Source organism: Gossypium hirsutum, chromosome A12, assembly GCF_007990345.1.
Source record: "Gossypium hirsutum isolate 1008001.06 chromosome A12, Gossypium_hirsutum_v2.1, whole genome shotgun sequence".
In the NCBI taxonomy this organism is placed as follows: domain Eukaryota; kingdom Viridiplantae; phylum Streptophyta; class Magnoliopsida; order Malvales; family Malvaceae; genus Gossypium; species Gossypium hirsutum.
Genome location: NC_053435.1, coordinates 82,695,861 through 82,710,175, shown reverse-complemented (window position 1 = coordinate 82,710,175; position 14,315 = coordinate 82,695,861). Strand labels below are relative to the sequence as shown.

At 32.6% G+C, this 14,315-nt stretch overlaps 1 protein-coding gene across 1 annotated transcript; it reads left to right on the top strand.

The window, feature by feature from the left end:
• The first annotated feature begins 6,889 nt into the window (after positions 1–6,889).
• LOC107923340 (protein IQ-DOMAIN 1) lies at positions 6,890–9,295 on the top strand. Its single transcript, XM_041082851.1, has 5 exons — positions 6,890–7,305; positions 7,385–7,657; positions 7,749–7,988; positions 8,082–8,247; positions 8,298–9,295. Exons 1-5 carry the CDS (start codon positions 7,219–7,221, stop codon positions 9,059–9,061), a joined length of 1,530 nt encoding a protein of 509 aa, XP_040938785.1. The 5' UTR covers positions 6,890–7,218; the 3' UTR covers positions 9,062–9,295.
• Positions 9,296–14,315: the final 5,020 nt, after the last annotated feature.

The following is a 14,315-nucleotide window of genomic DNA, read 5'->3' as shown; positions in this document are numbered from 1 at the left end:
TGATCGGAACAAACATAAACTAGTTGGTACATATTTAGAACCGAAAATGTACTCACCGTCTAGTATGGTTGGTACCGATACAAAACCGATCGACTACCATGGCACCAATATTGCCCAAGCTTGGTATACTTAGGCTATTTTTCTAATTTTATCTCTTGTTAATTTCTTTTCTATTAATATGTAGAATAATTATTTTATACATTGCAATTGGAACTAAAAAAACTTGGCATGTGACGTTTTTTAAAAATGTGGCAACATCCTAAATTCATTTGTACTTTTTTTTATTTCACTAACAGTACATAAAATAATTATCTGTAATTTATATCACATGAAAATTAAATATATATAATAATATGATATAAAAATTAAAAATATTTAAGTTATCTAAGTTTAATAAAATAATAAATATATAAATAGTAAATATTAGACACAAATAACATATATTTTTATAAAAAAAATTAAAAAAATATATGGCAAGCCTAATCAGGTTTAGATTAGTCATTTATAATTATTGGTGAGCTTAGACAAAATTTGAGACTGATATTTGAAACCTAATCAAGCTTTTTAAAATGGTTATTTGGTTATTAACCAAACTAAACTCAATTAATCAAACTAACCGGAATTATTAAAGTGCTTAAATGTTATTTAAACTGAACTTTTTGTGAAAATAAGTTAATTGATTTGAATTAATTTCAATTAATTCGATCGATTTTTGATTTAAGCAAAGTAGAATGATAGTGCTAGGGTTTGTGAGTTTTGTTATTATTATTATTGTTATTTTGATGCAATGCTTAAAATTACCCATAGTTCCTTTCCATCCTTAAATGGGAGGATAAATGCTTTATGTTTTACTTAAACTTTTAATATATTTTTCTGTGGCCAGCCACCGAATAGAACTTAGATTTAAGCTTTTTGTGTCCATATATATATAATTTAATAGTTGTTAGTAATAATTTTGATTAATTGATTAATTATGTTAATTAAATTAATGACCGAAATTTTAAAAATTATTTAACTGACTTCTAACCGAATTAACTTCGGTGATTGACCAATTAAGTGAACTAATGTGGTTTAGATGATTAATTTGGTTTCAGTCAAATTTTACATACCCTTAATTAGCGAAACTTATATAATTATATACAAGATTAATTTTATACATGAACCTAACCTACAGAATTTCTTTTTTGTAGGAAATAACAACAAACTGCGATTACATCAAAACAACACTTAAGCCCGTGAAGGGCTATTACAATCAGCTAACAACAACCCCTGAACATATAATGGCGGTTCATCAAACACACAAACTCATAAAACTAGAATTCACACACTTAGCCATATGATCTGCAACTTCATTATGTGCCATTGGAACATGACTAATACGTACCTTCCTATTTTTGCCTAAAAGGCAATGTAATAAATGTAGCTTAGCCATCAAATTGTTAACAGCTCCACCTGCCAGCAGAGATTCCACTAGAAGAGCATTGTCACATTCCAACTCAGCCTGTCTTAATCATTTTTCCTATGCTAAGCGAAGACCCTCTAAAATAGCTCTAACTTCAATTTTAAAAGGCGTCTCCTTACCCACCGCCATAAAAAAACCACATACCCAAGTAGCATCAGCATCTCAAATCAATCCTCCTATCGACGTAGACATCCCATTCCTTGAAACAGTCGCATCTATGTTAAGTTTCATCTATCCTCTCTCCGATGGCAAGCAATGAGACCTCGTAACCAACAGATTCGAAGTAACCAATTTCAAACCAGTTTTGATTATAACTTCATGCCCAATTAAACCCTATATCCACTAAGTCTTGCATACAATTATTACTATTACAAAATACAAAGAGGTTACAATTTTTCCATAATAACCAACATAAAATGGAGAACAAAGTTTGCCAAGTAAGATCATCTCTGCCAAACTCCCTTTTATCCTGCGAATTCCAAATCAACCATTCTTGAAGTGACATAGAGAAAAACATACCATGCACATAGTGCGGGACTACTTTTCGCAATTTGGTGAAAGAACAATCCCAAATGGCATGCAAACTCGATTTTCAAACATTGTCGCACCTCATGCAATGTCTCCCGTTAGACATATGCCTCATTTCTCTATCTTTATTTTTCATTAATCTGTCCTGCCATAGATGTCATATAAAGACCTGCACCTTTTGAGGAACTTTAGACTTCCAAATTAAGTTCCAAATTTTAGAAGACTCACCTCCCTTAAAATAATGAAGATTCATGTAAGTCTCAGAACTGGAAAAATTATCTTTTGTTGTCCATTTCCAAGTTAACTGGTCCGGTCCGGTCCGACTTCAGCAGATGATGGTAAGATAGACGCAATATATGCAAGGACATTGTCAGGCATTAGATAACTTAACCTATCCCAGTCCCAACCACCACTAACTGTCACCATGTCATACACTCATAGTGTATCATTCGGTTGTCCATCGCCCCTGAAGAAATTCCTAAAAGGGCCAAGTTGGCGAATCCAAACATCATTCTAGAAGTTTACGAGTCTACCATCCCCTTAGACCAATAAACATTACCTATCACATTTGTCCATACCTTCATCAATGATTGCCAAACAAAGGGACCCTTAGTCCTTGCAATCGAAGTGGGTAACAGGCCATGCACATTGTACTTATTCCTTAGCAACTATACCCACAAGGCCTTTGTATTGGTGAGTAATTGAAACCCCAACTTAAGCAGAAAGATTTTGTTCTGCTCTGCTAGGCTTCTCAGTCCTAAACTTTCCGCATCCAATGGCCTACAACAATCCTCCCAAGATATCAACGCAGGTTTTCTTGCATCTGGCTTAGACCCCCAAACAAAATTACGTGCAATCCTTTCTATCTCATTGCAAACAGTTATTGGAACCCGGACTGAGTTCATGAAGTAGAAAATGTTTATAAAAAGAATTGAACTTGAGACTCAAATATGAAATTGCAATTATCTAACCATCTAACCAAAACTTTTATAATCTACTATAAACCAAATAATAATACATCTTCTTGATAGGTAATTGGAATTTGCTTATAACCACTTCCCCTCAATTACATGCATGTTAGTGTGTATATATATGTGTGTCTTTACTATACAGTAAATGAGACCTATCACAAGAAAAGAGACCAGACATGGAAGACAATAGAGTAGACCATTCAAATTTGTACCCTAAGAAAATGTTTTATTACTCCATACAGTTAAGGCGTGAGTCATGAAGTATACATAAACCAAATTATTAAAAACAATATCCAAAAGATAAGTAGTATCTTTACTGCCTGTTGTTGCTTAATCCATGACGGTACTGAATTGCTTTCCGATTCTTCACTTTCTCTTGCAATTCCTGTTTGTTAAAAATAATTTGCGTGGATAAATGTATCAAAAAATTGGAAGAGTCTTTTTTTAAATAACGAGATAAGAAAGTGATTGGTTAAGAATTGATATAAAATCTTTTATCACTCTACCCGTAATTCAGTCGACAAACAGTAAATTTTACTATTAAACTCATTTTACTTAAAATTTCGGAACCTGGTGAAATATGGTTAGCGAGGAATAACATGATCTTTGACAAACCATCTTGCAATTCCAGCATGTTGAATAGAGCTATTGGAAAAGCTAGTGAGTTTTATGTTCTTACGTCCACTATACATCCAACTACCAACTTACACACTGTGGGACTTAGATGGCAACCACTAGAGAAGGATGAGCAAAACTTTAACACTGATGGCTATGCAATTCGAAACTCGGGTTTGGCAGGTGTTAATGCCATTATTCGCGATTGTAATGGAAGATAGATCAGTAGAGTATATCGACAAATTCCAAGAGCTAGGAGTATCGAAGCGGAGTTATAGGGACTTGAGCTTGCCCATAGCTTAAATATTAGGAAATTAGAAGTAGAATTTGAAGGCTGATGCACTTGATAGGATGGATAGCAATCTTTGACCAAAAATAAAGAGAAAGGCTCCTTTGGGCTTAAATGGGTTTCCACATTCCAAGATGGCAACAGATATTGGACTTTTTAGGTTTCAAATTCTCTTCTTCCTTCAAATTGTCATTCACCAAATGCCCTTTAGAGCCCAAAGACCCCAAACACCATGTAACTCTAACATTGAACCACATATCAACAATTTTTGCTTAAAAACCTTCTCTTTTGTTTATCCAAAGCAAGCCAATTTTGTGAAATGGTTAGAAAATACAAACTCGCTCTCAAAAAAATAATTTAGATGAACCCAACATTTCACACATTAATTAAAGATGTTTATCTTATTTTTACGTCATGGGATTGAATCACATAAATCGTCTACTAATGATATATATAAGACAGTAGACAGTGGTGTGTAAGTTATATATAATATTAGGTAATACATTGCATTCAAGTACCTATTCCCCAGTCAGCAATTGGTTACTAAGAGAAGAGCTGTGACCCTCCCAACTTTGCAGTTTATGTCTGTGTAGTAGGCAGCCAGTTCATAACTACAAGCCCTACCATAAAAGAGTGTTGGTTTAGGTCAAATAAATAATTGATTAAATTTATTAGAGAAAAAAAAAAACAAACGATCTTTCACTCCATGGGAATGTTTTCTTGAGCTCCTTTAAATATTTCATATTAGCTGTATGTAAATCTGGCTGCTTCTTCTTCTTCCCCTGATTTAATTATTATTACTTACATCTCTGAAAGACTTTGACTGGTCTTTGACATAAAATCAAAAATGTTTGGGGGTATGTTTTATAGATTCAATACCTGACTGACTCTGAGACTCACTGAGACTATGTGAAGGTACATTTTCCCAACTCCCTCAAGTCCTTTTTGGACCACTTGATTTACTACTTTTTCATCATCTTCTGATTCAAATGTCACTTTCAATTTAAAATCAATGGAAGGAAATAGGACCACCGTGCTCCATAATCCACCTGATATTTTTTTTCCCACTGCTTTGATCATTAGTTATTAGTCACTATTCATCAGCTCCTACCACGTGACACCACGAGAGGTGTCCAGTTTATATCAATTTTTTAAGAACCTAAAGGAAAAAGGGGTAAAGGACAATACCAGAACAAAAGCTTCCACTTTTATTTTAGAGTAGCTATCAGCTTAATGAATTCTTAATAAAGATGAATATATTTTTTTTAGATTTTTTTTTGCATTAAATCAATTAATTTTACCTAATTCTCAAGTAGAGTCGAATCATACATTTAAACAGAACAAAACTTTCTTAATATAATTTTTTTGTCTTAATTTTAATATCGTTTTTAGTATTTTTTCTACTTAATTCTTTTAATTATCTATAACTCATTCACACCCTAAAATCAAAAGATAATAAGCACAAAAGTATACTTAAACTCATGCTTTATATGTTACAATAACAACAACTTTAATATATAAACTTAACAATTAGATATATTTTAATCACTAAATTTAAAAAATATAAAAGTTTAATATTGTAATCATACCATATTATAAATTGAAAATATCATAATTTTAAAATGTCGCATTATCCATTCTTATCAAAATCTAACATCATATATAAAAATGGACTTAGTTAATATACAAATGCCAAAATTCAATCTTATGTGTCAAAATTTAAATAAACCCAAACATCTTTTTTCTACATTTATATTATCTAAACCGATATTTTATTTGAAAGTGATTATTTTTTTATTAAAAAAACTTTGTTTTGAAAAAAAAAAGAAAAGAAAAAAAGGAGACTTTAGCCATTGGTTGATGTGCAAAACTCAACGTGGGTTTCCCTTTTTTTCTTTTCATGGCCTTTGCCTTTCAACGTTTCTCGATATCTCACCTCGTCCACAGCACGTCCACTACTCTCTGTTCCTCATGTTCCCTTTAATTTAGTATTAAACTTTATTATTTATTATTACCCCCCAAAAGAAAACCTCATAACACAAAATACCCTTTCGGTATTTAAGTTTAGTTTTATATTAAATTTCATGTATAATTTTGTATTAAGATAAAATGATGCCATGTGATTTAATAAATATTTGATACATATGTTTTGTTAAGAAAATATAAATTCTTAATTAGCATAAAAAGAGTTTAGATGTCAAATTAAATATTAAAGTTAAATTTGGGTACTTAATTAGATAAAAAAAACTTAAGTATTAAATTGAAAAAATTTAGGTACCAAAATGAGCATTAAAACCAAACTCAAGTACCAAATTAAGATAAAAAATTAACATGTCAAATTAAACATTTAAACTAAACTCAAATATCAAATAATTTTCATTTAAGTCACTGAGTTGTTAAATACGATGCTATATCGCTTTTTCTGTTCACACTACTTGCATTAATCGAAAGCTCTCTTTTCCTTTCTCTTCTATAATTCTTTTTTTTTATGAAACAATTTTGGACGTTAAGAATTTGCGAACCAAAATTCAAACAGCTTTTTTCTCCAATCTTCGACACTGACCGTTAGATTGACGGATCTAAAGGTATTTTCTTCGATTCTTAGATAAATACTGATCCATTATACCAATCATTAAACTGCAGCTTGAAACTCTCTGGCGGAACTTTAAAAAAAAATATTAACAACTCAGTAACTTAAATGAAAACTTTTAAGTAATTTAATGACCAAATTGTAGCTTTCTTTTATTAAGTTACCAAAACAAAAAGTTATTCATAATTTAGTGACTAATGTTGTGGTTTACCTTTTTTTTTCTTTATTGCATATAAATTATGGAAGTAGTTACTTTTACAAATTTAATATATACAAATTGATAAACTCTTGATTTTGAAGTGAATAATAAATAAGAATATTAAATTAAACTAACTTCTCAAAAATAAAAATAAAATTCTGGAAAGTTAAAATAAAAGACCAATTTTTAAAATTTCGTAAAATAAGAATACAAAATTCAGAATTAAACCTATAAAATTCAATAACATTGAAAAAAAAATGTTAACGTACTACACTCTGACACCACCACCATCGATGTCTCAATGTGCTCGAAAGTTCACCCAAGCTTGGATATATTGAAATCTAAGCTGTTCACTTTCGTTGTTTTCCCTTTCATTGTATCTCTCTCTTGAGGAAATATATATATCATTAAATTATCTTGTCCTGTATGTCTTTCTCTGGCAATTTAACAAGAATCCATATTACAATCAGAATCTTTTTTATCTTCACAGTGTTGGTGTCTTGGCTCCTTCTTCAAAGCTTCTTTTAGCTGTAAATGCAGCTTGGTTTAACCCTATCCTTTTGAATGGGGAAGAAAGGAGGGACTTCATGGTTGACTGCTGTGAAAAGGGCTTTTAGATCTCCTACTAAAGATACCCATGATGATGAAAAGGTAAGTGTTTCAATCTATTTTAATGGCTGTTTATGAATATAAAAAGAAAAGCCTTTGATTTTTTATTTTTTTTATATAGAAGAGAGATAAACGGAGGTGGATCTTTAGGAAACAAGATACAAGTCCTGTGAAGAGTGTAGGTAATAATGGTGGTGGTGGTGGTGGTGCAAGTACGGCAGCAGCGGAGAAAAGGCATGCTATTGCTGTGGCGGTGGCTAAAGCAGCGGAAGCTGAAGCTGCGGTGGCGACTGCAGAAGCAGCTTTACAAGCTGCTCGGTTGACTAAACCTAGTTATGGCAGGAAACATCACTTTGCTGCTATTGTTATTCAGACAGCTTTTAGAGGCTACCTGGTAAGAAAAAAATTTTGCCTTTGAAAATTGTTGTTTTTTGCATGAGAAAAAATGGGGGTTTAGTGTTGATTTTGTGGTGGTGATAATGAAGGCCAGGAGAGCTCTACGTGCGTTAAAAGGGCTAGTGAAGTTACAAGCTTTAGTGAGAGGTCACAACGTGAGAAAGCAAGCCAAGATGACGCTTCGTTGCATGCAAGCACTGGTTAAAGTTCAGTCTCGTGTTTTAGACCAAAGAATGAGGCTCTCGCACGATGGTTGCAGCCGGAAATCAGCATTTAGCGACACCTGGGAATCACGGTATCTTCAAGATATATCGGATAGAAGATCATTAGTAAGTGTTTTAAGCCTTTTGTTTATGACTTTATGTGTGGTTTAAAGATTCAGCTTCTTATTTGCCTTGTCTTTATGTCTGTGTGTGTTCTAGTCGAGAGGAGGAAGTAGCATAGCAGATGATTGGGACGAAAGGCCACACACAGTTGAAGAAGTGAAAGCTATGTTACAACATAGGAAAGAAGCTGCTTTGAAACGTGAAAAGAGCTTGTCACAAGCACTGTCACAACAGGTTCATGTTCTGTCTTTAACCATGTCTTGTTGTATCATATTGTAATGATTCATATAAACCAATTTGACCGTAAAATAGATGAGGAGAGCTCGAAGGAGTCCATCAATGGGGGACAAGATGAGTGGCTTGATCGTTGGATGCCTGCTAAACCATGGGATAACAGAGGAAGAGCTTCAATGGATCAAAGAGATAATGTCAAAACTGTTGAAATGGACACTTCACAGCCTTATTCATATGTAGCACCAAATTATAGAAGAACAAATTCAAACCATTATCACCAAAGGCCTAGTTCACCTCTCCATAGGGCTCAACACAATGCACAAGCTTTCCACCCTTCTCCAATTACACCCTCTCCATCGAAAACACGTCCGGTTCAAGTACGGTCTGCGAGCCCTCGTTGCGTTAGGGAAGACCGAACCTCGTTTTCATCATCACAAACACCAAGTTTAAGGTCCAATTATTATTACACAGGCAGGGTTAGTACTCAAGCTAGTACTAGTATAAACAATGCTATTACATTGCCTAATTACATGGCAGCAACAGAGTCTGCAAAGGCTAGGATTAGGTCTCAAAGTGCACCAAGACAGAGGCCATCGACACCAGAGAGGGACCGAATCAGTTCAGCAAGGAAAAGGCTATCGTTTCCCATCCCGGAACCATACGGTATTGGGATGGGGTATGGAGGTTATGGTCATAGCTTGAGGAGCCCGAGTTTTAAAAGTGTAAGCGGATCGCAATTCGGATTGGAACGACAATCTAACTATTCATCTTGTTGTACTGAGAGCCTTGGTGGTGAAATGTCACCATCTTCAACTAGTGATCTAAGAAGGTGGTTGAGGTGATCCCATCAATGTAGCTGTTGGTTTTTACTAGTTTTATAGTGTGTTTCCATTGTTGATTTTACCAATTCTTGGTTGAAATTGAAGCTTTATAAGTGAGGCAACTGCGATGAACCCTTCCTCACTGGGATCTTTCATGAGATTCATAACCAAATTGAGTGTCTAATACTATAAAGTAACTCTGTAATTCTGTTTTGTCATAACTTTTTAATATATTAAAGCTTATCATCTTTTCGATGTATGGTATTCAAGTCTGGTAAGTTTCCACTCCCATGAAGATATTGCTCAAAATTTCCCATCTTTATTTGGATTCAAAATAAGGATAATTTTATCGTTTTCATCTGTTTTACTGTTTGAAATTAGTCTTATTCAGGTGGCACAATTGCTTTATAAACAATGATAGATGTTAAAGATAGGGCAGGAGCCAGTAGAGATGCTGTTGGTGGGCTAAGATGATAGCTACTTTTTATTACCTTTTATCATGTCCATTAAAGAGGGGGTAGGCTGAACATGATCTCAATAATGAAGAGGAAACTGAAACAGGGCATGTGGTATGTTTTTTCTTTTAATTTTTTTTGTTTTTGATGCCATTGATCCTTATTGGTCATTGCCGGTCTTATCTTTCACAGAAATTCATAATAATAATAATGAAGGGGAAATGATTTTCAATGGGGTTTCGGGTTGTGAGATAAAAAGACTTCTTTGGGGATGTTTTATATGTTAAGATATGATTGCACCCATTGCCAGTCTTTTATCTTTTGCAGGTCTTTCATATGGTCTTGGGTTTCTGATCTGTAGATGCCTTTGTAACTTGGGAGTTGTAGCTTTCTCTTTCTACATGTGAACAAAAATTAATATTTTTCGTTTTATTACTTGAATTTCAATTTGATAATTAAGTTTATTGTAATTTTAAATTTTAAAAATTAAAAATTTGATAGTGTTACATTATGAAATTATACCACATCAAAATTTATGTGTGTTATATTTAATATTTTAATAATTGTATTTGTAATTGAATAGGTTAGACTATCAATTTCTGATCCAATCAGTCTCATTGTTTAATTAACAATAATTAAAATTTCATAAAAAATTAAAAATATAAAAATTTATTAAATCGGTTCTACTTGTTTAATTGTCAATTTTTATTCTGATTTTTTTTATTTTACCAATTTCATGTAGTTTTTGAGTCAATAGGTTTAACTCCTTTGTTCGAACTGTTATATCATCATTAAGTCTTTACATATTAATCCAAGTTCAAATGTCAAAATGAAAAAAAAAATGCATATATCAAAATCTAACATATTTACCAAATTCAAGAATAAAAAAATATATTACTCCTGTTACAAACATTCTTAAAATTCAAATTAAATTTAAAGTATAAGCCAACCGTGAAACAATTTTTTAATCACTCACAAAGTTTAAACTTTTATAGTTTTATTTAACAATATTGAGTTTTTTTTTTCAATTCGATCCAACATGTTTTATTTTTGCTATGGGACTTAAAAGCTCATTGATGAGACATACAATTGATTAGGGAATGCATTGACAGCAAGCATTAGAAAAAAAAAACATTTATCAGACACCCAGCTTCATGAGACCCCATATGTGTGGTAGCTACAATACTTATGAGAGTTACATCTTAGAATCCTACTTCAAATCATTATTGCTTGGATTGGATCTTAGATTTTCCTCTTTTTTAGAAAAAAAATAAGAGAAAGACCGGGTTTAAATAATGTTGATGTAATTCTTATTCTTATTTCCTCGATGACCAAGGTTAAAACTTTATTCATATAATTTATTTTCTATTGTTTTTTTGTAAAAAAAATACAGAATTACATCAAATTAAATTGAACAAAAGTATTATTAGTCTTATCTTGTTAAATAAGCTCTAAAACTTCATTCGGGGCGCCATCATAAATCTGAAGACTTAATTTTCCCACTAAACTCAACTTAGTTAGACAACCAGCAATTTCGTTGAATTCTCTAGGGGCATACCTGATGCACCATTGCCCTTCAGTTCTCATAATTCTTCGGACCCTCCTGAGCATAATAATACTAGAGTCTATCATCAAATTATCTTGTAAAGCCCTGACAACCTCAAGATTATCTGTTTGAATGGCGACCTTTTTAAACCCTTTACTAAGTAGCACAAGTAAACCATCTAAAATTCTCCATAGCTCAGCTTCAAAAATTGAGCAAGTCCCAAGAAATGACTAAACCCCAAGATCCAGTTCCCATGCTGATCACGCAAACACCCCTAACAGAAGCACTACCATCACCACTAGTTACGGCACCGTCAGTGAATAATTTAACCCACATATTAACCATAGGTGCTCGAGAAGCATTTGTTTGGGGGGAGTGTTGGTGACGTCTATGACTGAAATCAAACTGTTGTACCCAACTAAGGGAAACCTTAACAACCTCAAGAGCCGTCCAAGTAACGACTTGAAAGATAAACATATTCATCTTTTTTCTAGATACGCCATGCAATTAGGCCAAAAAGAAAAGACCAAATTACCCATCGTCCAAACACCTACACATGGCAGCCAAGATTAGAAGTCAACCAATCTTGTAGGGATCCGAAGAAGAAACTGTAACACCCCCTACCCGTATTCGTTGCCGGAATAGGGTATGAGGCATTACTGGAGTTTACGAATTAATTTTTTTAACTCAATATAATCCCTTTATAGATATCTAACCTTCCCTGCAATTTTAAACCAAGACTAATCCACATCAACCAATCCAATCCAACATATTTTCAAGATAGATTCATGCATATTTATAAGATAACCTCATCATATACCAAAATTAAGATTTGTTAGCCATACCAATGGCTGACCTTACAATCATTTCACATTAACATTTACTATATTAGCTTATACATGCCATTGATTTCCAAAATAAAGTTTCTTTATATACAGAAATCTTGAGGTTGATAGTGTGATGTGTCTCCAACCGAATCCGACCTTCGACCTATTAACACTACAAAATAGGGGAAAAGGAAACAGGGTAAGCACTTTGTGCTTAGTAAGCTCATGTAACAAGAATTATACTTACCTAATATTTTCAATACAATGCAATAAACATTCAAATATCCATTCAATGCATTATTACCTTAACATGCACAAACTCAACATTCAAGTTAGTACAATAATTTGCATGTGTCAATAATATATATATCATGATTGATGAGCTCATCAATACCATGATTTCCATTCCCTTATTATTTTTTCATATTTATCCAATTGAATTTCTCGGAATTTTTGATGGATTTTTAGAGGTACACTTTTAGCGTACAAATCCGAGTCCGTCAATTCATATTCATGTGCGCACATTTTCATTTCAGAGAGCACACTCCCGCGAACCTCATTCTTACAGCAGGTTACCAGTCCAAACTAAATCCCTTGTAATATAAACTCATAGAGTATTGTCGGGATTACCAGTCCAGGCTAAATCTCCTGCAACGACAATTACTCTATTGAGCTTGGATCTGAATTACCAGTCCAGGCTAAATTCAGACCCTAATTAGGATTACCCGTCCAGGCTAAATCTATTTTACACATATATTCTTTGGGAGGGCTATATCAGGATAGGATCACCCGTCCGGGCTAGATCCTTTTTACCGTCAATTTCTTTTCAGAGATCCATCAAAATTTTCTTTCATTCAACCGAGATTTCTTCCCCTTTTATCAAATATATCAATGTTTCATCAATTTTCATACAATGAACATTCAAATCATATTCACATCAATAACATGCATTTCAAGCATTTAAGAATATAATTCAAGTTACACGAACTTACCTCGATCCATGTTCGTATACACAAATCTACTAATCCCGAACTTTTTCTTTTCCTTGATCTAGCTTCGTATTTGAATTTTCTAGATCTAAATAAATAAATTTAATCATCAATTTAATACATTTCATGTTCATATGCAACATTTTTTATAATTCCACTATTATTTATAGTTCATTCAAAGTAGTCTACTTGAGTCATAGTCACTAAATTATTTTTAGCTTGAGCTACAGAATTCCAAATTAGGATCCGCTAATTTTACCAGAAACTAAACTCACATATCTTCTTACCATAAAATTTTCAGAATTTTTTGTTTAGCCAATAAGTACAGTTTATTCTTTAAAGTCAACCCTATTTTGTTGTCTGATAGTTCTGACCCTTCTTCACTAAAAATTAATTATCTCTTCATACAGGATTTGGATGATGTTACCATTTGTTTCTCTTGAAAATAGACTCATTCAGGATTCTAAAAATATAAATTTAAGCCCCTAATTATTTTTCTTCAATTTTTTTTATGATTTTTCAAAATCAGAACAGGGGAACCCAAATTCATTCTGACCTTTCCTCACAAAATTTATTATATCTCATGATTTACAATTCAATTGCTTACACCATTTCTTCTATGAGAAAGTAGACTCAATAAGCTTTAATTCCATATTTTTCTTATCTTCTAATTTGATTCAAAATTTATGGTGATTTTTCAAAGTTAGCCTACTGTTGCTGTCCAAAACTGCTTTAATGTAAGATGTTTATTACCATTTTTCCCCTAAGCTTTTAATAAATGATAATTTCGTCCCTACTCAATTAGCCTCTCAATTGAGCTGATTTTTCTCAATTAACACTTAATTATATCACTTTAAACTACTTTATAGCCTTTGCGAATCAGAATTTCAGCACTAGATTTTGATTCCAAACATTTTCACAATTAGGTTCTAAAAATCAATTCCTATTGAAATTACCTAATAAAATCATCTCATAAACAAATTAAAGCTTCAATTTCATGCTATTTCATCATGAACTTACAGAAATCAACCATGGTGACTTTCAATTTCATCCATGAAATCAAAAACTAATGAATTTAATAGTAGGACCTAGTTGTAAAAGTCTTAAAAACACAAAAATTATAAGAGAAAGGCAAGGATTAACTCATTTGGTGCAAAAATTATGGAATATCAGCTTAAAGAACCCCTTCTATGGCATTTTGGCTGATGAGAATGAAGAAAAATGAAGAGAAATCTAGATATTTCCTATTTAGTCCGATCTTTATTTAGTTAATTATGCAATATTCCAATTTTACCCTTAAATCATCAATTTTCCTGAAGATTTCATGCTCTTGCTGTCCAATCCAAATAAATTTTGGGTCTAATTTCCTTTTAAATCCTTTCTCATTAGACACTTAAGCTATTTAATCATTCTAGCAACTTTTACACATTTTTTAATTTAGTCATTTTCATTTAATTG